This window comes from Ailuropoda melanoleuca, chromosome 10 (assembly GCF_002007445.2).
Source record: "Ailuropoda melanoleuca isolate Jingjing chromosome 10, ASM200744v2, whole genome shotgun sequence".
Classification (NCBI taxonomy): domain Eukaryota; kingdom Metazoa; phylum Chordata; class Mammalia; order Carnivora; family Ursidae; genus Ailuropoda; species Ailuropoda melanoleuca.
The window spans coordinates 77,633,943-77,660,814 of NC_048227.1; the positions used below are offsets into that span (position 1 = coordinate 77,633,943).

Genomic DNA, 26,872 nt, shown 5'->3' on the forward strand with positions numbered 1-26,872 from the left:
TAATGGCAGGCCACAGAAATGTGTAAGCAGAAGATAACTACGAGTACAAACTACTAAAGCAGTGAGCAAAAACGGATACATCAAGGCGAGAATGAAAAGGAGTCATAATACTATCCATTCCATCGCTATCAACACTTATGGCAATTACCTCTTCCTGTGTCTGTTTCTACTCTCAGAAAGCAGGGACCATGACTTACTATTCTTTGTACAGCCAGCATCTAGCCAAGAGGTTGGGTTCTAGTAGACTTAAGTATTTGTTGAATAAATAAACATACCAAAGCCCCTCTTAGAAAAGTATTCAGAGGAGGACATACTAGGAAGAGTTTTTACATATGGGAAGAGTATTGCTCCCCCTTCCTTGATACTAGTCATATCAACTACATATGAAGGAAAGTTCACTTTTTCTAGACACAGGTTCATAGGTACAAGAACATGGCTACTAAGTAATTTTCAACTCTGAATTTTAGAAAATGTAGGGAAAATTCTCCCCTCGTCTGGGAATATATAAGTAGAATACCTGTAACAATGAGGTTTGCTTGGAGTCAGGTACTCTTCACTCCAGATAACCTGAATACAAATAAATCTAGGCCTCCCAGTGTCATTCCCAACCCTGCCAGATAAATGCTCCTCTTGCAATGGTTCTGAGGAATCGCATTTCAAGTCCTCTACACTTTGTAGCTGAGTTACAGAGTAACCTGCTAGCAATCCTCTCAGAATTCACGGGGCTATTGAAATAGAGCAAAGTCCACAAGATTTCCACTGAGATGTGCTGAGCAAAGGCCGGAACCCCAGAAGAAAACAAGTGCAGACTCTGAGCAAAGCTGCCCTCATCCGGAGCGTGAACCCGCTGGCCACTGGGGTCTGGGTGATTGGCAATGAGCTCTGTGATGTCCGCGTTCATGAGGGAGCTCCCTGGCTGGTTCCTGCTTGCTGGGGTCTTCCTACCTGTGACTTTGCTGCTTCTCCTTCTCATCGCCTACTTCAGGATCAAACTGATGGAGGGTAAGTGTGGTGGCTCAAAGGCCTTTCCCATGGCACACCTTGCAGCAAGCCAGTGCATCGTCAGTGTTTCTGGGGGTTCCGGGGCCATGCATGGTTGCGATCTGTCGGTACTTCTCACTAAGCGCTCTCCACATACCGTCATTGGTGAACAGGCAGTGCGGTCCTTTCCACAGGGTGAATCCTAAGCGAGGCTCTGCAGGCCTGCGATGAGGACCCCTTAGCTGCAGCCCCTTCCCCCACCCTGCCCTGGACAGTCGAACTGTGAATCAGCAATTTTGACCTGTGATCGCTTATCTCTCTCTCCTAGGGCAATATATTCCACAAATGTTGAAACATGTATCATGGTCTGCCTTCTCTACCTGACAGATATCTGTGTGCGTGTGACATGAGTGTGTGCACGCACACTTCTTTTTCACCCATGGAACTTCTATTAAGAAAATGTGCCAAACATTGTGCTATCACGGTGTTCGGCGAATGTCCAAGCCCTAAAAGAGAGTTGAGGGCTTGGTGTAAACTTTTCATGAGACTGCAGTCTTAAGGAGAAAATACAAAACAACTCAGGAGCTCAAAGTGACTTGCACATAGGCAGTGGGGTCCTGGATTGAGACTGTTTATTCTGCTGTAACTAAATCAATGAAACTGAATGGTGACTTCACAGACTAAATGTTAATAATGTGCCCAGCAAACATTAGATTAATATCATAGAGGTTAATAGTTATTTTAGCAATAACAACAAAAAGCAGTAATATTTAAGTGGGATGGTGTCATAGTAAAGCACTATAAAAACGAATTTGAAAATCATTCCTCTCTCACAAAAACTGACCAAGTCCGGGCAATGCCTTTATGGATGCCATTCTATAAACGGACATTCAGAATACTGAATGAAGAATGTCATCACATATGACCTAAAATCAAATAGGAGTACAACTGGGGATATTTCTTTTCTTTTATGGGGGGGAGGGGCAAAGGGAGAGGGAGAGAGAGAATCTTAAGTAGGCCCCACGTCCAGCGTAAAGCCTGATGCGGGGCTCGATCTCACAACCCTGAGAACATGACCTGAGCTGAAATCAAGACTCAGATGCTTAACCATCAGAGCCACCCAGGGGTCCCGGGGATACTTTTAAGATGAGATTTAGAACATAAAGAAATCCTAGAGAACAGGGAGCACATAGAATCATAAGTTTCCAATCATAACGTACCCAAATACTCTCCTAGCATTTCATTTCAGTCTCATTTTTATGAACAGCTCTCTTGTTGAATGACCCAGCTGTTTTCTTTCTTGCTCTACAGCATTCATGTGATAAATCCTTTTCTTTATTAAGTTAGTTTATCCTCACGGCCTTAAGACCAGTCTACTGGATGTTCTGCCACCCAGCTATTCATTAACATAACACGGAGCCCTGGAAAAGAGCCTCTGAAAAAGGAAGAGAAAATTAGAAATTCCCCAGGATCCTAACTATAGGATTTTAGCCTTCCAAATTGGTTCAATGCCCAGCATTGCAAACATTTCCATTTTGAAAGTCTTCTAAAGCTATTGCAATGGCCACTGTCATTCACACACATGCCAGGCCCCCAGTGACATTGAGAACCCTGTGGAGCGGTACCAGGATGCTGACGTCACAGGCAGAGACTTGAATTGTTCATGTCACTCCCAAGTTTCATCTCTGGCTGCCTTTTGGGGTAGATAAATATTTAGTATCTCAAAAACGTATCAAGCATTAAATGAGGCAGCAACCGACAAAGATACCCTCATGGAGTAACTTACTGGCCTCTACTTATCAGTTGTTATAGGTCAGATCATTCAGCAGGGCACCTGGTATTTGGGACAGACTCTTCTTCAAAAAAGGATGAATCTTGGTTTTATAGCCTTACTTATCCCTGGGTGACTTTTGGGGGAAAATATCTATAATCTGTAAAAATTAAAGTTAAATGGGTCTACAGTTTTTACCTATTTAGATAATGTAGATAATTACGAGGCATAGACATATCAATCATATTCCTTCAGAAGACCCTGGAGAAGGCAGCCTGCCCTTGAAAGTGTGGCCTGGCATCACATGGGGCAGATGCAGAACAAAGAGCAGGCAATGTGTGCCCACAGGGCCAGGCCCCAAGGACATGCTCAGCCTGAGTACTAGGATCACTGCATGGTGACACCTTCATTCTTTGACACATCCCTGCACACGTAAACTGTCTAGAGATCAAAGCCTCCATCTTTTGCAACACAGCATGTAACCCAAAAGAGAGCAAGGAGGCCAGCTCTACACAATGAATGCCAAGGCCTCCTGGATAGAGTCCCTTCACCAACTTGAGCCTTGTTGCAAATGTGCACCATACTTCTGGGTAGGAAGAGTTCTTATGCATTCATTCAACACATATCTGAGAAGCTACCATATACCAGGAATTGTCCGAGATTCTGGAACAGATTTTTACTATGGACTTTCAGAACTGAGAGAACAATCCCAGGTCTAGAAAACCACAGAAGACATCCGGCAAAACTGTTAGAAGTTGGAGGAGAGACATTGCAAATCTCTCTGTTTCTGGCTCTGTCCTCATTTACAGGCCTGGTCAATGGCCTGATGAATGACCTGCCCTTCTCCCTAAGTCTTGTCCCAACGTTAGAACAGAGCGCTCCCACCAGAAGCAGGACCCTCCAAACAGGGAAGGAGCCCCCACAACGATGTCATGAGCCTCCACTTTCTGGGGTTCTTCTCTATGGTCCCCTTTTGTTGGCTCTCACTGAAGTGTGCCTGGAGCTTCTAGGCTATAGGTGAGGAGCCCAGGAGAGGTAACTGAGGAGGTGGAAGGAGCCGGCAAAACTCTCTGCATCAGTCACTTAATGAGGTACGGGTCCCATCTGAGGCTTATTGTTGGAAAAAATACTAATGATTGTTAGCACTCTGCTGCCAGCAGCTTGCCAAGGACACCATCTGCAGGATACCAAGGTAGGACTGCCCTGCTGACCGGACCAAAGCAGGCTTCTCTGTTTTCAGTTTTCATTCAGTTGAGACTGGGTCCCAAGTGTGGTGGGATGAGACAAGTGAGGGCCCTGGGCACTATTCCTTGTAGGTACCTGGCCAGGATAGCCGCTGAGGGGCACCCTGCACTGTATTACTCTCTCAAGAATTTTCTATTCCAACTGAGCTTTGCTTATCTTCTCTTCTTCTCCCCGACGGGAACTGCGCACCCTTTTTTGGAATAATTCCTGATTAAGTTTTCCAGTGTTAGCAGACAACCTTAGCCTAAACATATTTTCATTTTTATGTAGATCTGTTCCCGTTATCTTCCAAATTGTCCTTTAAAAAAAACTTTAAGAACATTCTTAAAGGGTAGTTCTTTCTGTAGCTGTTTGCCTAAGTGTAAGTAGTCATATCTTTTCTATAGTTTGAGGCAATTGAGATGACTTGGCCCCAAAAAATCACCAGTTTGTATCTCTATTTAGCAGTTCCCACTTAAAAACTGTAACCAGATGGTCAAATGTCATGTCATTAATCTTCCAACCGGGGTTATGGCAAGTGTAATCATTCCTATTTTGCTCCTGTAAAGAAAGGGACATTGACAGATTAACTGGTGTGTTCACAGAACCCCAGAGTCCTATGTTCTGAAACAGAAAATCAGCTTGCCTGTCCCATATATCCTAGTTCATCAGCCAAGAGAGGCATTTTAAGATGTGATGGAAAGCATGTGGAGGTATTGTAATCACTCAACATTAATCCCTACACTTGAAGCCTTGGGAGGTAATGGTGCATATAAATTTAATTAGTATGTAGACAACATCAATTTTCTCACAAAGGAAGAAAGAAAATTCTCTAGCATCCTGCACTCTTCAATCTCTGTCAATTGCCTTAAGGAGTAGCTCTTGAGGCAGAGGTCTGCATCTTGAACTTTCCATCATGAAAATCCTTCATCAACCACACCCATGGACAATTCTTACTTTCTAGAGTAGAAGTTTTGATTATCTTATCTCCCCAAGTCCTGAGATTCCTAAACCTCTACTTTCAGTATTATTCTTTGCCCCCCAAATACCATCACCTTGATCAAGGACAAATTGCTCTCTAAATAACCAACACTGCCCAAATAATCATTTTTTTTTTAAGTGTCTTTTGAATGCCTTCAAGTTTTTGTATGGAGTGAGAGCCAAAATAAGGTCTGGTAAGTGATCACATTCTGGCCTTCAGCAACTTACATTCTAAAAAAAAACATCTCAAGTAGCAGATGGCTTGACATCTTCCACTGAACTCCATATATATGTTTTAGTCGTCAGCAATCAAGAGGGAAAAGGGTAAGTATAAGTGCAGGGAATGTGCAGGTGGTAAAAAGTTGAAACGGTCAGTTTTTAGTAAAGGATGGCAAAATGTAAAAGGGAGAAGACTAACTTGACATAACTAAAGACTAAATGCCCAGCACATTTCTGGGGGCAGGGAGGACCAGGGACAGAAACTCAATCTTACTCATTTCCACGTTCCCGGTCCTGGGGCCTACAGACATGCTTTATCAATGCTTATTGAATGAGGAAGTCTTAATACATTTAATCAACACTTAATCTGCTAAATATTAAATATACTTAGCATATAACAATTATAGTTGTCATCTGTCCACTACAATCTGGGCCAATCTTTCAAAATAAAATTTACATTTCTGTTAGAAGTGGTTGGGGAGATGAAGTGAGACCCTGCAACAGGCCTTGCTCTGGGGACCTGGCCTTGAGTAACTTGCAGAAATGCTGGCCAACACCCACGCATGAGTTGTCCATGACCAACGACAGGCACTCAGCTGCCTCTAAAGTACTAACTGATAATTTTCCTTTCAGTTAACGAAGAACTGTCGCAGACCCCCCATCACCAGCACAAACGCAAGGCTGGCTCTTACCTGTACCAGAGGACGAAAAGAACATGACTTGGGGACGAATCCATGGCTGAAGCACAGCGAAATTCTACCGGTCATTCTAACGGTCAATGGCTTAGCTAATAAAGTAAGTTCATAAACTTGAACAACGGCACCAATAGAATACTGAAAAGCTTGTTCTGAACCACTTTGCAAAGTGGCAGCTATTACCCAGGGGGACGTCTATGAGACTCAGTTAAATAGCAGTTTGTCAGAGAGTACCAAGAATACAAGATTTTCCTGGATGTGCACTATGGACTGGATGCTTGGCAACTTTTTAACTTTTATATGACTCTGTCTACTCTGAAGGACAGTTTTTTAAATAAAATTCTTAGGTATCTTTATTACATAATCCCATGGAAGGGTATATTATTCTGATTTTATAGGTGAAGAAACTCTGGTAGAGAGCAAAAGGACAGCAAAACACGAGTGCCTTGAGAGTTCTGTGGATTTCCTCTGCATCAGTATTCCCACTTCCTCCGCCTGCCACATAGCAGCTCTAAAATGGCGTCCTTCCAGGCATTACTTCCGGCCCTGAGTTTGCTTCTTTCTCTCCCTTTTCCAGCTGATTTCACAAATCACACCACACTTGTGATGACGCACAAAACAAGTGGAGTCTCTCCATACTAGATCAGCCGTGAAGGCAGTTTTCAGGAAGAAATGGCTTGGGAATACTGGCAATTTCCTGGTGGGCGAAGGGAAGAACAGGACACGCATGTACTCTCATATGGAGAATAGCTCAAACATTTGCCTCTAAAACCAAACCTTCAGGGAGCTATTTATAAATATGGAAAGAAGTCAACATTTCACCAGCGGAATTCCTTTTTTTTTTTTTCCAGTGGGAGCTCCAAGGACCCAACATAGATAACCAAAAAGAAACACTAATTCAAAGCGGTCATTAAAACAGATTGAGTACTATGTATGTGCTTTCCACAGTTTCTTAGTTAAGACCAACAAAAGATGCTTCCCATGTCCTAAAAGTGAGTCTGGTTATAGTCTAATCTTTGCATGTGAATCTAATAAGCTGTTAGAGCGATTAACTTCATAAAACGTACTGAGTTTGGTCACCTGTAAGAAATGCACCAACTTCGGTAGGGACATACAATCTTACGAAAAATTGTGTAAATGACCAAAAGCAAAAACACACCACTGGTGCTGGGTATTTTCTTAGCTACCGCTCTCCCCACTCCAAATTCTTCACATGCATCCAGAGTCATCAGTCTCCATTTGCCCTTCTTGCATAATGTAAAACTCAGTGTTTGAAGACACTCATTCTGTGTTTTATTGCATTTGATTACAATGGAACTGTCTGCTGGGGCTTTCAGACTGAAGTAATTTAAAATAACAGTGTTCATGCCATATGGAAGGAATAATAATATTCTATCAGTTCTGGGAGGGATCTCTTTTTAGCCCCTGATGGAAATCAGCTTATATAAAAATGCTTTCTTTAACAGAAGGCGTGAAAGGATGCATCGTATTCCCAGCTGCCAGCCAAATCTGTGGTTTGGCCACCAGGGTTGGCTCCACCTTCTTCTGGAAAGAGGGGAGGCTGGCTTTTGGTTCCGGTGGAGGCAAGTCCACCATCTCTTCCTTCGCAGGGAAAATGCATCCCAGCTACTGTGATAGCAGATGAGCTCCAAACACCGTGTTTTCAGCGGTGAGCATAACCAAGGAGTTTAAAGCAAGACCCATTTCTTTTGTGGCTGTTAAGAGTAATTTCCAATGAAATCCTGAGCAGATTCAAGGGTTTTAAATGTAAAGAGAAACAGAACCATGTTTTCCCATGGAAAGACCAAGTCCCAAGGGTTTTGCTACCATCTGCTTGAAGGCACGGCTACTCAATTGGTCAAACCCTTCACAGAGCGCTGCCAGTCAGCCGCACCTGCTCTTCACGTGCTCACCGTCCAGTGTAAGGTGTTCTTCCGGCTTGGAGAGCCCTGGCTCCTGCCATCGCTCCTGCCATCTAGACCAGGCTGCAGTCTCCTTATGTTATCCTCTACTCTGCTCCAACCTGTGCTCCAAAGCCTCTCTCAGGGGCCACGAATGCACGCACAACCCAGAGGGTCTCACAACGGCTCCTATTTCTAATGTTCTAGTACCTGAAAGAATTCCCAACTGTTTTCCCAACCTGAGACCTTTGATAAAATAATGCTTTTGTTATGTTGCTATGTATTCAATGAAAATTCACCAAAGAATACTTTTTGTTTTTTGTTTTTTTTTTTTACAGAGCTAAATAAAGCTGTTAATACTAAGGTCCCACACCTCTCTTGTTCACAGTGCTGGGCAACTGAAATCCACGACCGTTCCTCTATATCCTGGACCTATATAAGTTGACCAAACAGAAAACGGGGCGAGGAAATACACACATTATGTTCCCCAAAACGTTATTCACAACGCTTAAGAAGGAAACTTACTTATAACTAATTTGACCTCTAGTATTTTCTAGAATGTAGGAGCAATTAAAAATCAAGAACACACACTCCCATACACCAAAAACGACTTTTCCTTGAAATCTTAAGTTCCTTGGCAACAGTGTGTCTCAGAAATCAGAATTAATAACTATTAAAACACATTCTGGAAATTAATTTTCTGACTTGTTTAGAAACAGAATTTTTAGAATACTCTTGAGATTCTTGCTGACTTTATAATTAATGTGCTAACCAGAAGAGACCTCTGAGTTTATCAGAATTTATACAATGGTATTTACCCTGGCAAATGAGTGACAAACAACAGAACAGAAAACACGCATTGAAAATATTTTATTTATAATTACCACCACACAGATTGGAAATTCAAAAATTCTTTCCACTGTTTTAATTATTCAAACCCACATTCCCAAGCCCAGATTATTAAGAGCAGAGTTTATAACTTTTATTTAGATAATAAAGAAGCCTTTTGAGAATTTGATGAAAGCCGGGAATTTATTCCTAAGAAACACGCATACACCCACAATTTTGCATATATTTGGCGAAAGTTCAGACCCTTGAAATTCATCCAAGAGTCTGTGGTTAGGAAGCCAGCAGCCAGATTCTCCAAGTACTTGTGCTGCTTCCACATGGTAGACCATGAGAAGACCATAAGAGGCCCCTGACACTGTGGGACTCTCAGGGAAGTGAGGTCCACATACTCTCAAAGACAAAATCTTCTCAACAGACTTCCCAAGTAACCCTAGAATAGCACAGAATTCTACTAGGGAAAGCCCTCAACATAGTTCAGAATGGCATGATCTTCCATGTATTTGCCAGTGGTAGATTACCTCATGCACAGTGCTGTTATTACTCACAATGACTGCCATGTCTTGAGGGTATTACTGTGCTAGGAGCTCCGCTAGGCATTGTACACACTTTTATTTCATCCAACCAGCAGAATATCCCCGCACTGAGATGCAGAAGTACCTCACTTTAGAGAGATTTCAGAGCCTTCATTAGTCACATGGTTCGGTTACTCTGAGTAGGGGAAACAAGGTCCATCTGCAGGATTCTGAGGCCTTTGTATTCAAAGCAAAGTATCATTTTATACAATTTGCGGCTGCTATAAATCTAATCTAGCACCATAACCATACACAGGGTCAGCGTTTTTGACCCTGTGGCCAAGGGTCAGGAGGGCAGCACCTAGGACTTGCCAGGTGGCCATGTTTTCTTCTGGAGGCAGTGCTCCACTGTGGCCTAATCCCAGCAAATACATGAATGGGTGCGTGCAAGGATCCATCCAAGTCCAGGCTGGTTTCTGTAAAACTAACTGAGGTATATTCCCTCCTGTTACTGTCTCAGCAGTAACATTCCAGTGTCCCAGTCTCTCGTGCAAGCATGGAAGACAGGTGGAAACCGACCAGAGCACATACAATGAAGTACGATGTATTCTTCTCCAACAGTACATGGAGAAAGGACTTTAAAAAAAAATGGGGCTTTAGGGTATCTTTTTAGCCTTTTATTAGGGAATATTTTAACAGGATGATATAATAAACCCCTATTTACCACCACCTGGCTTTAGCAATTACCCACTAATGGACAGTCTTGTTTCATCTCAACCATAACTCACTCCTCCCTACCTATAGCTGAATACTCAATTATGTTTTCAGATATCAAATAATTTTGTCCATAAATAAGGGGAAATACTTAATGAAGCCCTTGTTGGGCAGTAGTTGTGGCTACAGTCTGCTTCATTGCTAGAGTCCCGGTGATAGTCATTCCATGAACTGTGGGTGTGTGCAATGAATAATGCGATGCACAATGTATCACAAAAGAAAACAGAAGCTACTCATGATAGTGAAATACCAAACCTCTACCAACTCTATGTATTTTAAAAATAACCTTATTTTTTATCCAGCTGTGGCCTGCGGGAAACACACTGCTGTTTCCTGCATTCCACACAGGATTGCTCATAAGGCTTACGTAATATGTTACCTGTAAAAACCCCACGCAACTAAAAGGAATTATTGCTTATCACCCTGAAATTATATGGCTTTTAAGATAAACAATTACACCAGACGTCTCTTACCTCAGTGAACGCTGTTGACCTACGTTCTTATTCTATCATTTGGGGTTTTAAAAGCTCAGTTTACAGAACAAGCTAACATCCTGGGAAATATCTTCTAAGAACTATAAAATATTAAGAACAGTAGCCTTGTGCTGCAGCTACACGTGGCATTACTTACCAACACTGTTCCCAGCTGCTCTTTCGGTCCTAAGCCCTTACAGATGCTCTAGATGTCTCTGGGAACACCCCCCCCCACTCTGTCCTTGCTATATCAGCTGAAACTGAGACCTAATCAAACATAGCATTTGCTAGTCACTGGAGCTGCTGTGGACACTTCCTATCAGGGCAGTTAGCACTGGAAGAATGGACAGATATGGTTCTCAAAGAACTCTGGTAAATCCAACCTCTGGTTTAAATATGAACGCTATCCCTACAAGCTTTCTGATGAGAAATAGATTCACAGAACCACATTTGGCTCTATAATGTCATGAAGGCTTATCTGGCGGAGATCAGCTTCTCCAGAGAGGAGTGGTTTCTGTAATAATTCTGTGGAAAGTGAGAAAGGCCTTCCACAAGGTGAGAGATAATTCAGTGGGAACAGAGCCCAAAGAAGACAGTCATGTAAATTGTATTTAACACGCTCACTTTAAATGACTAGAGAAACTCTACATAACATTTTAAAACAGAATAGACCCTATTGGTCATTTGCCGTCTAATGTTTTCAATGTGCAGAAGAAAATGGAGCACTTAATCTGATGTGTCTTGGCAAAAGTTATAATGGAACCACCCTGATTAGACACGGACGTGGGCCCTTGGCAGAACCCATTCTGCTTGATACGTTAAGGCCCACCGGAGAGTGGAGCAGAACATGAAGCCTACGGGGGTTCAGATGGCAGAACTAAAATATTTTCTGAAAAGAAAAGAAAACAAACAAACAAAAAACACCAAGAAAACAAGCGGAATCTTCCCTTGGAGAATGTGTAAAGGCGGCGATGGGCTGTGTGCGCAGGCAGGAGGAATCTGGAACTCCAAACAATGGATTTCCAGACCTTCAATGCTGCCTTAGCCATTTTGCATCGGTGATGCAGGCGGCAGCAGCAAATTACAAAAGGTCGGAATAACAGATTCTAAAAAATGCTGCATTTCACCACATCGTAAGACTTTTGACGGCAAATATCACTCCAGTTCATTTTTTAAACCTTTATAAAAAAGAGAAACAAGTGTAGAGAATAAACAAACTTTATTTTATAACAGTATTACAGAAAGCAAAATATCATTTAATACAACTTGAAGCTGCTATAAATCTACTCTGGCATCATAACTATACACAGGGTCAGAAGCGAAGGAAAACATGTGCAATGCCGTTAATAGGTCCCTATCAGGTCTCCGATGTCAGCTGTAAATGGCATAGCTTCCTTGCAACCATCAAAACACCACCACAGCCCCTGCTCGTCTCCCCAGTGTCCTCAAACCTGTGTGCATCATCCAACTCTCTGAAAGAGACAAACCTGCTCAGTAACAAAAGGTCAGTTTTACAAGTAGACAAGGAGGTTTAATGCAAAGCAAGTGTTCTACACAGAGTGTTCAACTAATGGAAAGTCTTGAAATTTGGACATGTTAAGAAAGCAAGCACTAAGGTTTTAAGCTGCCTGAATTTTTAGTAGAAGGGAGGAAATGGTAGTTTCTCCTCTTCCTCCCTCCTGGTTCTGGAATGCTGCCGAAGAGCATGTGTCTGAGAACCGCTGGCACCGCAGCGCCACAGGGTCTCGAAACACAGTGCGTGGTCAGTGAGCTGCTTCGTAATTCTCCAGTCTGGAGCTTCTCTGACTTTCAGTACAAAGTCAGAGGACTGGAAAGTCAAAAAGGGTCCCATATAAAAAATAGCCCCAATGAAATTCTCAAACTTTAGAAAATTTTCAGGATGTGAGAAATGCTTTTAATCTGTATTAATATTTTCTCATCCAGTATATTTACTGCAATCTGAAAACTCCGTAAAGATTTTCGGTAAGGATTCAATGGGAAGGATCTGGAAGACAGGAAAGCCACTATCGAAATTAGTCACAGAGTTTCCTTTCCACCCAACAGCAGCTGTTCAAGTGAACAGCACCTTACCAGCGGGGGGGCTGGCTTTGTTCACTATCATTTGATCAAAATCAGTGATAAAAAGCAGGTAGTTGTACACACAAAGTAAACGGGAAACAAAAACAAAACTCCCTAATTAAAAAAAAAAAAAGAAAAGAAAAGAAAGAATCAAGAATATTTAGAAGTGGTTATAAAACAAAATAATGTATTAAAATGCAAGGAAACAGTATAGACCAGAGCTGTTAAGGTAAGGTTTGGTTGTTGGCGTTTTAATACTTCAGGCTTCTGGTCATTGTTACCAGTCGTAGTATAAATTCGCTGGAGTAGTGGTGTGGCATTAAGACTTGGAATGGTCAAAATTCTTCAGGTTCACAACGTTGAATGTTGTTTAAAAAATGGAATCTCTAGGAGGAAAAGAAGAAAAGACTTAAATATTCCAAAGACAGAGGCTTGAAAAACAATGTTAAGGAATGCGCCATCCAATTCCAAATCAAATAACCAACAGTTATAATTTGCCTCGCTCTACAGTAAACAGCATGTTGACCAGAAGACATGCACGAGAAAGTCTATTCCACCCCTGGGGTCCTTACAATATGTGGAGAACGGACAAGCACACAGAAACAACTGGCAAGTAAGAATACACACACACAGAGTTAATTTTAAAAGAGGTAACTCACACACATTAAAAATCCAAAAAGGAGAAGCCAGTGTAGGCTTTATTGCTAGATTCAAGGAAGGAGAAAAAACCAAAGTCCATTCTGACTTCTTGGAAATGAAGAGAAATGCAGGTGAGGAGAACAGAATGGGGCAAGAGGCCAGGAAGTGAGACAGCGCATGACGTTAGTGGGGGTATACAGAGTTTGGGGAGGGGAGCAAGAATGAATGAGGAACAGGATAGTGAGGAAGTGGACATTACTGGAGAGAAGTATTAATAGGGTGAGGAATGGAAGGCTGGGTAAAAAATATTAGGTCTACTCTTTAACATCAGACCGAGGAGTACAGAACAGACGAAAAAAGGACTGAAGTCAGAAAGAGCATTCAGACAAAAGACCAGCTGTCAGTTTTTGTGATGACCCAGAGGTAGAGTGCAAGAGGCCGAAGACAGGTCAGAGAGCCAGGGGCTGGAGAGTCCAGATAGTGCGTGACAAGGCTAGGAGAGGAGGAGGCCAGTTTTGAGGAAGGCTTGACATGGCCTGGTTTATGTTCTGAAAACATCGCTGCACCTACAGTCTGATGAAGAGGCTAAGGGTGGGGCGGAGAGAGACAGGAAGGCCAGGCAGGACGGCTCGGTGATGAGGACTCAGACTTGAGGGAAACCAGCTGAAGTGTGGATGGGAGGCACCTGTAGGAGAACAATCGGAGGGCGGGGACGAGCAAGAAACTACCAGGGAGCACGATCAGGGGGAGTCTGGGACCTCAGGACAGGCGTAAAGCCCAGGTGAAGTCTTAGGACCAGGGTGTGGATTTTTGCAGGCTGGTGCAGAAGGCAAGTGAAACTCACAGGTGAACTAGTCTCTGTGAGTGTAAGGAAAAATGAGAGATGTGAGGCCTGGGGAAGCCCACAATCAGAAGGAGGGAGGCAGGAGAGAGGTCTAAAATAGGAGTGGGCAGGGAGGCAGACAAAAAATAAGGAGGGTGCATTATCCCAGAGAGAGAAAAGGGTTTTGAGAAGGTAATTTTTCACTTTTTAGTTGAAGTTTTGGCCAGTGGTAGGGGATTAGAGGACAGGGGAGGGTGGCGATTAATGTCCTTTCCAAGAGTCGCTGGCCCCAAAGTCAATTAGAATGCACATTCTTTTGGTTCAATCAAATTAAGTTTTGTTTTCATAGAAAAACTCCCCACCATTGAGATTTATCACAGATATTATTTTAGCCTCTTCATTATACAGGACAGATTGATTAATCAAATTCACTGTCTCCCACCTGTTGTCTGCTTTACGCTATTTCAGACTCATTAGGACTTCTGCTTGATTCCAGGCGGCGGGGGGCGGGAATCAAAGGAGAAAACACAAAGTCATCTTTTTTTTGGCTAGGAATTATGAACAGAAACTTGGGGATGGTGATCGGCAATGGATGAAACTGCCCATCAAACTGGGTTTGGGAGTTAGCTGTGACCTCAGTCAGTCACAGGATCCACCCCCGCTCTTTGCAAGCTGCTTGCCCCGTTCTCTGTGAGCAGGGAATACGCGTCATCTGTTGAACAGAGCTGCACGCACACCCAGCTTCTATTACAGAAGAGGAACCTCTCACGTGAGCAGTGCCTGGAAACCCACAGAAAGAACGAGCTGTAGGATCCCATTCTCCATTGCCTCTAGACTCCAAGTCATGTTATTTCACTGAATCGGTTTTCACCAAAAATAAAAATTTCAATTTAGAAAAGAAAGCTAAAATTAAACTTGTTTCCAAGTCATTAGCAGACAAGTAAACAGGAATTAGGAGTGTGTAGGAACTGAATGAGAGATCTTGATTTCAAAGAGCTTCAACATTTACTGAAATATATGTAGAGAAAAAGACACAGTTACTCATGTAAACTCAAATGTCATTTACTTTCATTTATTCGCAATCAAACCACTAGAAAGAAAGAAAAACCAATTTCTTTTTCTGGTAATAAGTACTACAAATGACAACCTTAACACTCTTAGAATTCCAAATAGTTTTCAGAGTGAAAGAAAATTATATTTATTGTAATTTTAATGTTAAATGCATTTTTTTCCTCGCTCAAGTGCATTTTTTCCCCTCATTCTTTAAGAAGCAGTAAATCAAGTGTAACTCTGAGCTAATTAGATATTCAGTATTTCAGAACACCCCAATGCCTCATGTTCTGGATGAACAGGGAATAATTTATTGTAGCAAGTTTATAATTGACACATCCACCTCTCTTCTGCTTTCTGTACTTAAACACATACAGAAATACATTCCTGCAAGTAGTAAACTTCTGAACTCTTGAGCCGGGAAGGAGAAAAGATGAGGACGGACCCACCAATGCCACTGGTACACAGGCATCAGACACTGACATTTTTTCTGTTCTGGCATGTATCTGTGAGGAAAAACAACCCAAAACCTTCACATCTGGCTTTTTTTTTTTTAAACAGATTACATTTTGGGTCTAAATGATTTATCACCCATTCCAATCAAACTGAAAACTACACCCTGGTTCTTCATATAAGTACTTCATGCAAGAGCTTTTTTTTTTTTTTAAAGTCTGAATTCTACCTCATATTCATGATAGTCTGGACATCTTGTTTTGTCAATACAAATGGACAGGTGTTATTATTAACTACTGGCTTTTTCCTTTGGGCAACATCATAATGTTCCCCTTGAGTTTGGGTAAGATCACAGCTTTGAAGTATATGGATTATACGTGAGGTACTGGAATTTTGGTCAAGTGAACAAAAACAGAAGCCCAAACCACTGTTTCCGTGCTTCAGTTTCCCACCCCCAGACTATACAATGTCAGTGAACATGCCTAACGCCTACCGGCCCTGTTCCCTAGCCTCTGTCCCCCTCTTTTGGCCAACATGGGAATAGGTTGGTGTGGCGGTCTCACCCAATCTCAGCTCTAACTCTGGATCTAATTCCTCAAGGACTTGTGCCCGTTGCCTACTTTGCCTTAAGTCTTCACAGAGGGTTCCAGAACACTCAGATTTATCTTAGTGTGCCCAAGGAGCAGTGGGAAATCAGTCAAATTCAAGCGCAGAGGTTCTAGGACCTCGTTTGAAAAGCACAGCCTCAGAGTTTCCAGAGGCAGGGGCTCCCAGTGAGGAGCTCAAGCCTGAGCGTGCTCTACTCCAGAAACAGATCTGGTAAACTGCATATGTGCACTCATAAAAAAGCATTTGACCCAAACTACTAGAAATACTGCCTGTAAATGGTATAAAGCACTGCCCCAGAAGCAAGTCTCAATAAAAATGCAAAAATATGGTTTTTATCCAAAATAAACCAATGCAAGAAACCGTAACATTTGTCTTTGGATTAAGTAAAATTCAATTATCGTAGGGCAGCAGGATAGCCAAAGATCTTGAAAATATGAATAAAATATTTAGGTGAGAGACAATCCAACTACTTCCTAAATAAAAATGATACCCACGCATTCAAGTGTTCCGTTTTAAATACAACAGTTTATGGTTATGGACTTCAGTTATTCCTAATGCTAAACTTTCTTCCTTGCGTCTCCAATTTGCATATTTGATTTTCATTCTTTAAATAATTTCTGTTGTAAGATAGGAGTTCTGGAGCCAAAAATGCAAGTAGGATAAATTTCTATTTGAGAGGCGGCTGGGTGGCTCAGTCCGTTAAGCATCTGCCTTCTGATCTGGTCATAATCCCGGGGTCCTGGGATGGAGCCCTGCATCTGGCGTCCATGCTCAGTGGGGAGCCTGCTTCTCCCTCTGTGCCTCCCCCTGGTCATGCGATCCTCAAATAAATAAAATATTTTTTAAAATTTTCTATTTGGTTAACCCAGGGAAGTCAATTCTATAACAACAGTGTTTGCAGCACCACCACCATACAGACCCACCAGTTCTCAGTGTGTTCTGCAACCCTGAGGTCACTGAGACTCTTTTCAGGGGGTTGTGAAGTCAAAGCTATTTCATAAAAAAAAAAAACCAATTTCATAATCACACTAAGGCATTAATTGCCCTTTTCAGGGGACTGACATTTTCAACGATAGTACAACAACAAGGGGGAGTACACCCGCTGGCATCTTGGCACGGGTCAAGGCAGTGGCACCAAATTGTACCAGAAGTCACTGTGTTCGTTACCACCACACACTCTCAGTGAAATAAGAAACAAAGAAGGCAAGGCAGCCTCACTTAAGGATGTCCTTGATGAAACACGGAAAATTACTATCTTACATCTTAACCGCTGAGTTCGTGTCTTTTTAACATTCTGTGTAATGAAATGGAAAATGGGCACAGAATACTTCTGCTGCATACAGAAATACAATGGATGTCGAGAGAAAAAAAAGAATGCTTGAACTGTGAATTGAAGGAGTTCATGCACACCTTTTTTATTTGAGAATTACTGACGGACAAACTTATTCTATTTGGCAGGCATTTTCTTGAAAATGAGGTGAGCTTGTCATTTCAAGGAAAACAACTGACAATATACTTGTGGCCAGTGATAAAATTCAAGCTTTCAGGTGAAAATTGGAATTTTGGAAGATTGTATTCTGGACACCATGAACTTGATAGCTTCCATATATATATATATATATATAAGATTTTGAGAGAGAGCATGTGCGCGTGGGTGTGCGTGCAAGAGCGAGCCGGGGGAGGGTCAGAGGGAGAGAAGAGAGAAGCCTCAAGCAGACTCCACGCTGAGCGAGGAGCCCAATGTGGGGCTCAATCCCAAGACACCCAAATCGTGACCTGAGCTGAAATCAAGAGTTGGACGCTAAACTGAGCAACCCAGGTGCCCCAATAGCTTCCCAATATTTAAAAACTCTTCCTAGGAGCTCAGTGGCAACCAGTGATCTGTCTCAATCACTTTGCCTTTTCCAGGATTTCATATCATGTAACCACACAGTACATGTAGCCTTTTCTGGCAGGTTTCTTTCACCGATTATTTTGAACTATTTTAATAAGTATTTTTAATTTCTTCTGTTTCATTTATAATCTGGTAAATTTCAATAGATATAATTTTGATTTATACTATGGTAACTTTTGATATGTATAATTCACAGCAACAAAAGCTCTTTGGACCCTTTGGTGACATTTAAGAGTGTTATGTGTTACTGAGGCCATGAAGCTTGGGAACTATTTATGTAGAATCACCTTCCTTTCCTTCTCTCACACAGATTTGTGTGTCTGCCGAATTCAGAGGGAAACATTAAATCTAGTGTTTTCTTGCTTTGTGGCCAAATGAAAGACAGCACCTGTTCACCAAATAGTTCAGAAAAATAATTTTGCTTCGCCTGGTTTCCCAACATATTAATGCTGCTACGGTGCCCCTCTGGTCCTAAGAGACTCTCATGTGGGCCCCTAGAGACGCGCATCGCACATTTAGGTCTTGGACTAGGTTCTCCCCCACCCTGCTCCCCCACCATGGCCTCCTCTGAGTGCCAACTATATTGTGCTCAATAACACACACTAATACAATTTCACCTCAAGACAAAAGTTCAGTTCAGAGTTTGCTAGAATTACATCAATTTAGTTAAGTATTTTTGCTTTCAGGAGTCAATCTGAGATGTTTTCCCCAACTTTCCATTTGTTACAAAAAAACAAAACAAAACAAAACCCCAAACACTGTCTACCTTTCACACAACTGTAGTTCTTTCCCTTCCAGAGGAAGTGTGAGGAAGACCATCTTCCGTCCCTCCCCCCTGTAGTGGTAAAAGCTCTCTTTCAGCTTTTAAGCCAGTTATACTCCCTTACCTTTGAGGAGAGGGTGAGCTGTCAGTGATGCCATCAGGCCAATTAATTGGGTTTTCTTTAAAGCTAACAGTAATTTTTCTATTAGAATCTTTATACTTGGCACATTCAAGTCCCTCTTTACTTAAAGAATTACTACCACACAGCAATTGCAGAATAGCCTGTCAAATGAAGACATCAATTTTACCTCATTTTTAAACATGATTATTCTTTATTATGGTTTTACTTGTTCACTTAGCTTTATATCATAGCGGCAACTTCCAAAACATTTTGTACAAAATTAATTTTTCTAAAATAAGTTGTGTTTCAACTACAGTGGTTGGGAGTTTGTTATTTGAAAGATTCCCATCGTGAAGCCTTCTGCAAAGCCGTGTGTAGTGTGGATTTGGGCTGACTGTGGGTCAGTCCAGCTCTGCCACTCACCAACTGTATGACCTGTGTGAGAGACTTACCCTCTCTAGGCCCCTGTGTCCTCATCTACACCTTGGAGGACTGAAAGCACTAACTGAAAAAATAAGTGGCAAACTTCTCAAAACTGGGCACAGAGCAGGCATTCAGAGAATGTTAGCTAGTATTATTTTTATAGATTTTCATATACAATATTTCAAATTTTGCTCGGTTTGCTTCTAAATGAAGTGCAGTTCTACTCTTAAAGATATAGGTGCCCACTCCCCCGTTAATAATAGCCTGAACCAGTATAATGGTTTCCTTACAGGGTACTTGATCTAATCTCCCTGAAGGACAGTGCTGACAAGGTTCTTCCCCACTCAAATGCCCTATATACATAACCTACGGAACGAAGTCTAACCTAAGGTACCGACATGGAATGTCATACCCTCTGCAGTATGCCTTTGACGAGTCCTTCCAGCTCTGCTGGGAGCTCAACACACAGCCACATGTAAGTTGCTCTTCCTGATAGCCACTGCATTGCTTCTCCACATACTCTTTCCTCTCTGCTCACCTCCCTATGTTCAAATCCACCCCAGCACTCTGCACAGAGGTTTCCCTGATACCTTTTTGGGGAGGTCTCAGATCTGCCGATCAGAAACTATTTCTTTCGTCAACTTTCATAGCCCTTTATCAAGGGTTCTCCTAAAACACTATTTTTTACTCTACATGTTATTTGTATTCTGGTTCTTATGTGTTTTCACCTTTGTCACAACTACTATCACAGTGCTTCGAGCATGGTATTTTCACAACAGTATACATTGATGAATCTAAGAATGAATGTAATAGGGACTGAGGTGCAAAGGCAACAATGAAGAGCAGGGGCTAGGGAGGGGAAAAGACAAACAGAATTGTATTTCATTGCTGGGAAGAAAGCACTCCTGCCCGTCTTCCCCATTACTTTCACCTGCTGGTTTTAAGTGGAAAGTTTGCGGTTTCATTTTTCTGTTCTTTCATTAAATAACTACGTCTATAGTATCCTGGGAGGACTCTGCCTTCTTTAAAAAAAACGGCTTTCCCAAATCTCTGAAAGCTCTGACAAAGATTTCTACACATAGTTAGTACGTGGCCCTAAAGCTAGCGTAAGGTCTTCTAGTTCATTCTGCTAGGTTTCAATCTGTGGGAACTTGATACGAAATCATGTTCCAAAATCTTAGAGCTTCTTTTATATAACGAATGGACTAGAATAAGGTTACACTCAGTATACTGTATTCTAGCTAATATGCTTGTAGCAATCTTACGTTCACAAGGAGATGAGAAAACATTTCTCTGTAGCCATCAAAGTTACGCTTAAAAAGAGTATCAAAACTATCTTTTAGGAAAAAAACCTTTGAAACCATATATGAACTCACTGTCTTGTGTTTTCCTTCAATAGGAAGCTTAGTGGGAATGAAAAGAATTCATCTGTAGACCCAACTCTCTAGCTTATTAGTCTACACTTTTTTCTAACATCTTCAAATCCAGTATGTTGTTTTCTACTTACAGCACATCTCAGTTTGGAAGAGCCATATTTCAAATAGCCAGGTGAGGACTGGTGATCGTACTGGACAAGTCTAGACACATACTTGCTCCAAGGCTAATGAAATGATTTTGATACATGAAAGTTAAATAAACATAGGGCCAACGCGTCAGCCGATGTAACCCTCATGGGGTCAGGAATATCTTAAACACACACCCTATTTGGTTACTATAGCAAAATTTCCTTGTATTGCCACCCACAAATTTACATTTTTGGAAAACAGTATCTGGGATGACCTACATTTGAGGTTCTCCAGACAGATGAAACTATCTTTAGCGCTGCACATGGCATTTATGAGTCCTGAGTAGAAGTGATGGATGCAAATTATTCTCTAGGTTTCTATTTCCTCATTAAAAAGGGTTGGGGGGAGAAGAGGCTCTGATTTTTAACTGTTAGAATAAAATATTCTTTTGATTTTCATACTGCTCAATATGCCCTCCTCTAGGGTGTAATAAAATCACACCACCATGCCCACTCCCCCAGAGGCCAGGTGGGTTAACACATCAGCAGGGAGACGGGGTACCCAGGGCCTCAACGTGCAGAGACACAGGTGGCTTAGGGGGCTCTTCCCTCTTCGACAGTGGCACGGCCTACTCAGCCAACGCAGCCACGCTGGAGCGCACATTCCATGCTGGCAGAGCTTCTGATGTTTCTAAACTTGCTCGATGCCTTCCCGTTTTAAGCACTGTTAATTAATTCAAATTCTAAAAAATACTATCTGGGCCAAAGAAAAAAAACTCTGGGTATGACCTTCATGCCTCCGATTTGTTGACTCTGTCTCACCCCAACCCCTCCCTTCCCCACCACCTTGGTGCTATTTTGAATTTCAGTAATAATGAAAAACTAGAGAAAATATGCAGCATTTGTGACTAAGGGGTTAACAACCTTAATCTCTGTCAGAGATAAGATGATAAACACCTGAATAGAAACATGGGAAAGAACTGACAATCCAAAGAAATAAAATTGTGTTGTGTGTGTATATATGTATATTACAGGCTCACTAGCAATGAAAAAAAAAAAAAGCTCTTTCTTCACAATTAAAAAAGGAGGGGGAGGGGATCAAATGCTCTTTCCTCAGCAGATGGGCAAAGATTTTTTAAATGTTTTACAGTCTTTCATGTCAGCAAAGGTGTGGGGCAACAGGGGTGTTCACAAACTGCAAGCAGGGGTCTAACTTCTTCGACCCTTTCAGGAGAAAATATCTGCCCTAGAAAACAACGAAATTCGTGCCCCCAAAATGTGCACACAAGTGTGATCTTTGCAGCTGCATGCAGAATTGTGAGCACGAGGAATAACTTAAATGCCCATTACCAGGTGTCACGTAAATCCTCATGTGTCCGTTCAATGGCTGCTGAAAAACGAGACACTGCCAAGGAAGGTCATCTACCACGTATGCTAGGGGGAGAAGAAAACAGGCTATCGAACGGAATCCACAGTACCGGCCTCCATCTACAGAGGCGGGAGTGTGTGTGTGAGTGTGTACGTGTTCACAAGTACAGACACTGTGAAGAGTGATTATCTATCTCTAGGAGCAGAGGAATTATGGATCATTTACATTTCCTGCTGTCTCTCCCTTTTTAAAAATTATAATCACCTGTTATTACCCGAAAAAAACCTCAATAACTACAGTTTCATGTGCAAAAACAATAGTCAATAATCATTTTGTCCAAGAGCAAACCCTGGGGAATCAGTGACTCTTGTGCCAACTAAAGCACAACAGCAGCGGCTCCAGCGCCTCTTTTGTTGGGTAGTTCGAATACATTGGAACAGACTCACTGATAGCCAGACTCACCTGCCAGATTTGTGAAGCACAACATTCCACAGCATTCCAAAGTGAAAACTGGCTGTGTCTGAAAGGCACTAAATCCAAAATGGCTTTTTGTGTCTCTGGATAAATCTGCATTTGAGGTTTGATTAATCTACGTTGAAAACTAATGCTAATTTTAGGTATGAGACTAGTACAAGTAGGCAAATAGAATAAAATAAAAATGCAACACATGTGATATGTCTGAAAAACTCCTGTTCAGGGCCAGGAAACAGGCAAGGCCACAGGCTGGTGCTTCTCCTTCAAAGACAGGCTGGCGCTCATCAGGGCCCACGCGTAAAGGGGCAGCTCGTGATGAGCTAGAACTCGGTTCAGCCAACAGTTCAGCCAACGTGGCTCTTCTCTCCTTCGAGTCAGTCAGATAGCAAATGCTAATTTCCTGTTTGGCTCTTGAGTTCATCTTGAAACTCTGAATATCACCCTGACTCGGAAATGTTAGCTTGACGACAATGCTATCTTATTTAGAAATTGGTATTCATGGATGTACAACAGCACAGAAAGCACTTGAAAGCACTCTCCATGTTAAACCCCATTTCCTCAACCTGTGACATGGCTCCATCCCCACTACCTGGCTGACGCAGCTCTGACCAAGTCTCAGGCTGATTCTATACCAACTCCAGAGGACATGTTCACTTGATTTAATATTCAATACTTAATTACTCTCTCCTTCTTGGAGTTCTTGTCTTTTGCAACTTGTGTGACACCTTTCCTCCCTGTTTTCTTCCTACTTTCCTATTCCCCCTCCATCTCCTCTGACCTGGCCCAGGGTAACATTACTCACTAGATGATTCATTCAGAGGACCTTCAAACCTCTGTCTTTGGCTCCGAAGCCTGTTGTGATTTCTCTCAAAGCTCTTGGCTAACTCCTGGACCTCTCCATGTAGACATTTCACATGCATCTCAAACTCAACATCTCTGGGGAAGGATATTCTAATGTTTATTTTATTCTTAAGAGCAAAAGGGTTCCTACAGCTGACTCGATGGGCTACAAAAAGCTCTTACAACATGCCTTGGAAACAAAGTCTTCTATAAATTATATTATCATCCACAGATGGTGGAATCAAGGAACAGAAACGTGAAGAACTTGCGTAGGTCACATACCTACGAAATAGATTTGAACCCAGCAGATCTGCGATGCTGCATTTCCTCTTAACACTCAGACTATCTGGTAAATTTCCAAATAACCGTGCCATGTGCGTGTGTGTAAGACAGGGCCTTACAGATTCACTTCCAAACTTCCTCCGTAGTGCCTATGGCAGGTGTGCTCTCCTATAGAGAAGAACCAAGAACGAAAAATACATCTCTGCTTTAAGACAGCTAAGCAGTCTTATTGCACATGACCTGTGAAAAATAACACCTGTATCCCGGGACTGAAATTACAGGTACCACCATCAACTCATTTGCTCCTTCCAGAAGCCTGGGATTCTCTCTGCTCTGCCATTGTCCCAAATCACTAACTCCCATATCCCCATATCCCACGCAAACAGTCACCGAGTCCCAAGCCCCTGCCCCTTTATCATCTCAACTACATGAGGTGTACCTTCCCCTTCACTTTTCCAAACAGAGCGCAACCTCTTTAGCTTGACTTTGAAGACTCTTTATGGTCCGATCTCTGCCTCTCTGCCCCCCTCACCTCCCATCGCTCTCCTCCAACACGTGTCTTGCAGCCCAGCCACGCCTGACTCTGCACCGTTCATAGAGTGTGAGGTTCACAGTACCAGCTCTTGCCTGGAATGCCCCCTTCCGTGCCTTTCTTCACTGAGCTATTCCTACTCCTCTGGAAGCTCAATTGAGAAGCCATCGGACACCCCATCCTAATGTACAGATCTTGCCTTTTTGTTCCCAGCAAATGCAGCTCACAACACGTCCTCCAACCAGAGGCTCTATTCCGCTACCATGATTTGTTGTGAGTGCAGACCTTGTTTGATTTGAACCTCCACACAAACAAATGACGCCCAATGGGCATTCCGTATATACTGGGGTAATCAACAACGACAGCAAGGAAAGAAGGAAAACATGAGCGGATGAGAGGCTGCTCCTCCGTCATTTTCTCCTTTGGCTGCTCACTGCTTTTAGCTGAAAAGGAGGCATCATTTGCTTTTTATCCTACATATCAGTGACGGCTCCAGGAGTCACAGGGACTTGTTTGAAGTCTGGGTTCAGAGAGGGGATGGTGCCAACTGGAGCAAAGTCGCCAGCTCCCCCTCCTGGGGCTCGTTCTTTCTGAGGCCACACAGCCCAAACGAGCAAGCAGGACTCTTCCTCATGGGGACTGTCAGGGAGCCCCATTCCAGCGGCGACAAGGCCACTAACATGTTGTGGCTCTCTGAGGGCTCGGAAACATGCACTCAGGATAAACTGGGGAGGGAGGAGTCCTTCACAGAACACAGGGGAAAAAGTTACAAAGATTAAGTCAAGCACTCCTCTGAAGTGTGTTTCCTTTTTCACACACGAGTCTGTGTGCTGCTCCCCTCAGCCTCCCAGCGGCCAGCACCCAGCAGAGTGGCGGCCTGGGGCTGGGGTGGGGGGCTCGGCCATCTGCGGGCTGTTCTTTCACCATCTTTCTGTGTGCTCCCCTCACCTCTACTCTCAATGCTTCATCAAAAGCTCCGAGCTCCTCCAAAGGAAGAGGTCAGGTCAGATCAGGAGGAGAGCTTTTCATGTCTGAGAAAGGGAGACGGGGCACATTCATCACCAATAGTTATTTATTCTTCTTTTCTGGTGTTCAGCGACTGTCCTGCTCTTTGCCTTGGCCCACCTGCCGCCTCTGTGGGATCCTGGCGGCACAGCGAGAGGGTAGCTGAAGCAGTACGCACGCTCGTCCTCCCGGCCCTGACAGGCACCAGCAAAGCAAGTCTTGGAGAACGAGCCACAGCAGCGGGAGGCGGGGGAGCTACAATGACTCCGGACACTGGCGACTCCTATTCACCCTTCAGATTTCAGCTCAAACTCAGATGCTTAAGGAAAAGCTTAAATTTACAACAGCGTCAATCTATTTTGTTCTCTCCTATTACAATCACATTTGCAATTACATTTTGTTTAGTATCTATACCTCCCTTTCCAGAATGGATCCTTTCCCAAGGAAGGGGACCCTGTTTGTTTGGTTTACCAATTTGACCATTTGAATCCTCAGTGCCTAGCTCTACCCTAGCATACTTGGGTTCTCGTATCTTTTGAATGGATGAATGAATCTTTCCAAATTTATTGAGTTTGCTCACCTTACATGTGAATTTACACTTTAACTGCCTTAATCTATTTAACAAGGCGACCTATAAAAGGTGTCTTCTGAGATAGGCAAACTTCAAGGGCTCCGTGTGTGTGTGTGTGTGTGTGTGTGTGTGTGTGTGTACATGCATGCCCACTGCAAAAATAAGTCTAGGGTGCTAGGAATAATGGATATAACTAATTCACTTTAAAACTTACTAGGGGCTCCTGGGTGGCACAGCTTGGTTAAGCGTCTGCCTTCGGCTCAGGGCGTGATCCCGGCGTTATGGGATCGAGCCCCACATCAGTCCTCTGCTATGAGCCTGCTTCTTCCTCTCCCTCTCCCCCTGCTTGTGTTCCCTCTCTCACTGGTTGTCTCTATCTCTGTTGAATAAATAAATAAAATCTTTAAAAAAAATTAAAAAAAATAAATAAAACTTACTAGAATGCCACAAATGAAAGTGGGGTATTGGTAATGCCCACAGGGATCACGAAGTTTTGTCTTATGTTCCCTATTAAGTAACATAATTCAGGAGAAATACCCAATATTTTTATATTTGTGTAACCCTAAATTTTCTCATTCATTACCTTATTATATTCTTATAATTAAGTCCTATGAATTAGGAACGGTAGATCGTACCAGCCCTGCTGACTTGTCCAATGTCACATAGCTTGAGATTAGCAAGATTAAAATAGAGCACTTGATCTTCTGATGGCTAAGAAAGCACTCAGCATTGCACATAACATAGCACATTTATTCAGGTAAATGGACATTTTGCTTATGCTCAAATTTTAAATGATTTCTGCTTGTAGGCCTTTTGTACACCCTGTGTTGAAAATAGCATCTAACATATAAAGAGTATGGCTGCTAGATACAAGGCCAGTATTGAGAAGCCAACTGTGTCTTCCTATATCAGCAACAGCTAGAAAAGATTTATAAGACCTCTTTTGGGTAAAAAATTATACAACTCTATTGGAAGACACTAAAAAACACCTATGTAAGTGGAGATAGCTATTTTATGTTTGTGGGAAAGAACACTCAACATCATACAGATGTGATTGTCAC

General features: G+C 42.5%; 2 protein-coding genes across 15 annotated transcripts in view; one reads left to right on the forward strand and one right to left on the reverse strand.

The window, feature by feature from the left end:
* SMLR1 (small leucine rich protein 1) overlaps window positions 1-7,460 on the forward strand; it is a 24,647-nt gene extending 17,187 nt beyond the window's left edge. Inside the window, 3 exon segments of the mRNA XM_002923339.4 lie at window positions 765-849; window positions 851-1,002; window positions 5,810-7,460. Of these exon segments, the coding sequence (XP_002923385.3) occupies window positions 765-849; window positions 851-1,002; window positions 5,810-5,895 (323 nt within the window). The 3' untranslated portion in view covers window positions 5,896-7,460.
* Window positions 7,461-11,582: 4,122 nt separating this feature from the next.
* The window catches only part of EPB41L2 (erythrocyte membrane protein band 4.1 like 2), a 209,009-nt gene continuing 193,719 nt past the window's right edge, over window positions 11,583-26,872 (reverse strand). For all 14 annotated transcript variants that reach the window (XM_034669151.1, XM_034669150.1, XM_034669149.1 and 11 more), the window contains one exon: window positions 11,583-12,845. The gene's annotated coding sequence lies outside the window, so the exon portion shown is untranslated. The remainder of the gene's footprint in view (window positions 12,846-26,872) is intronic.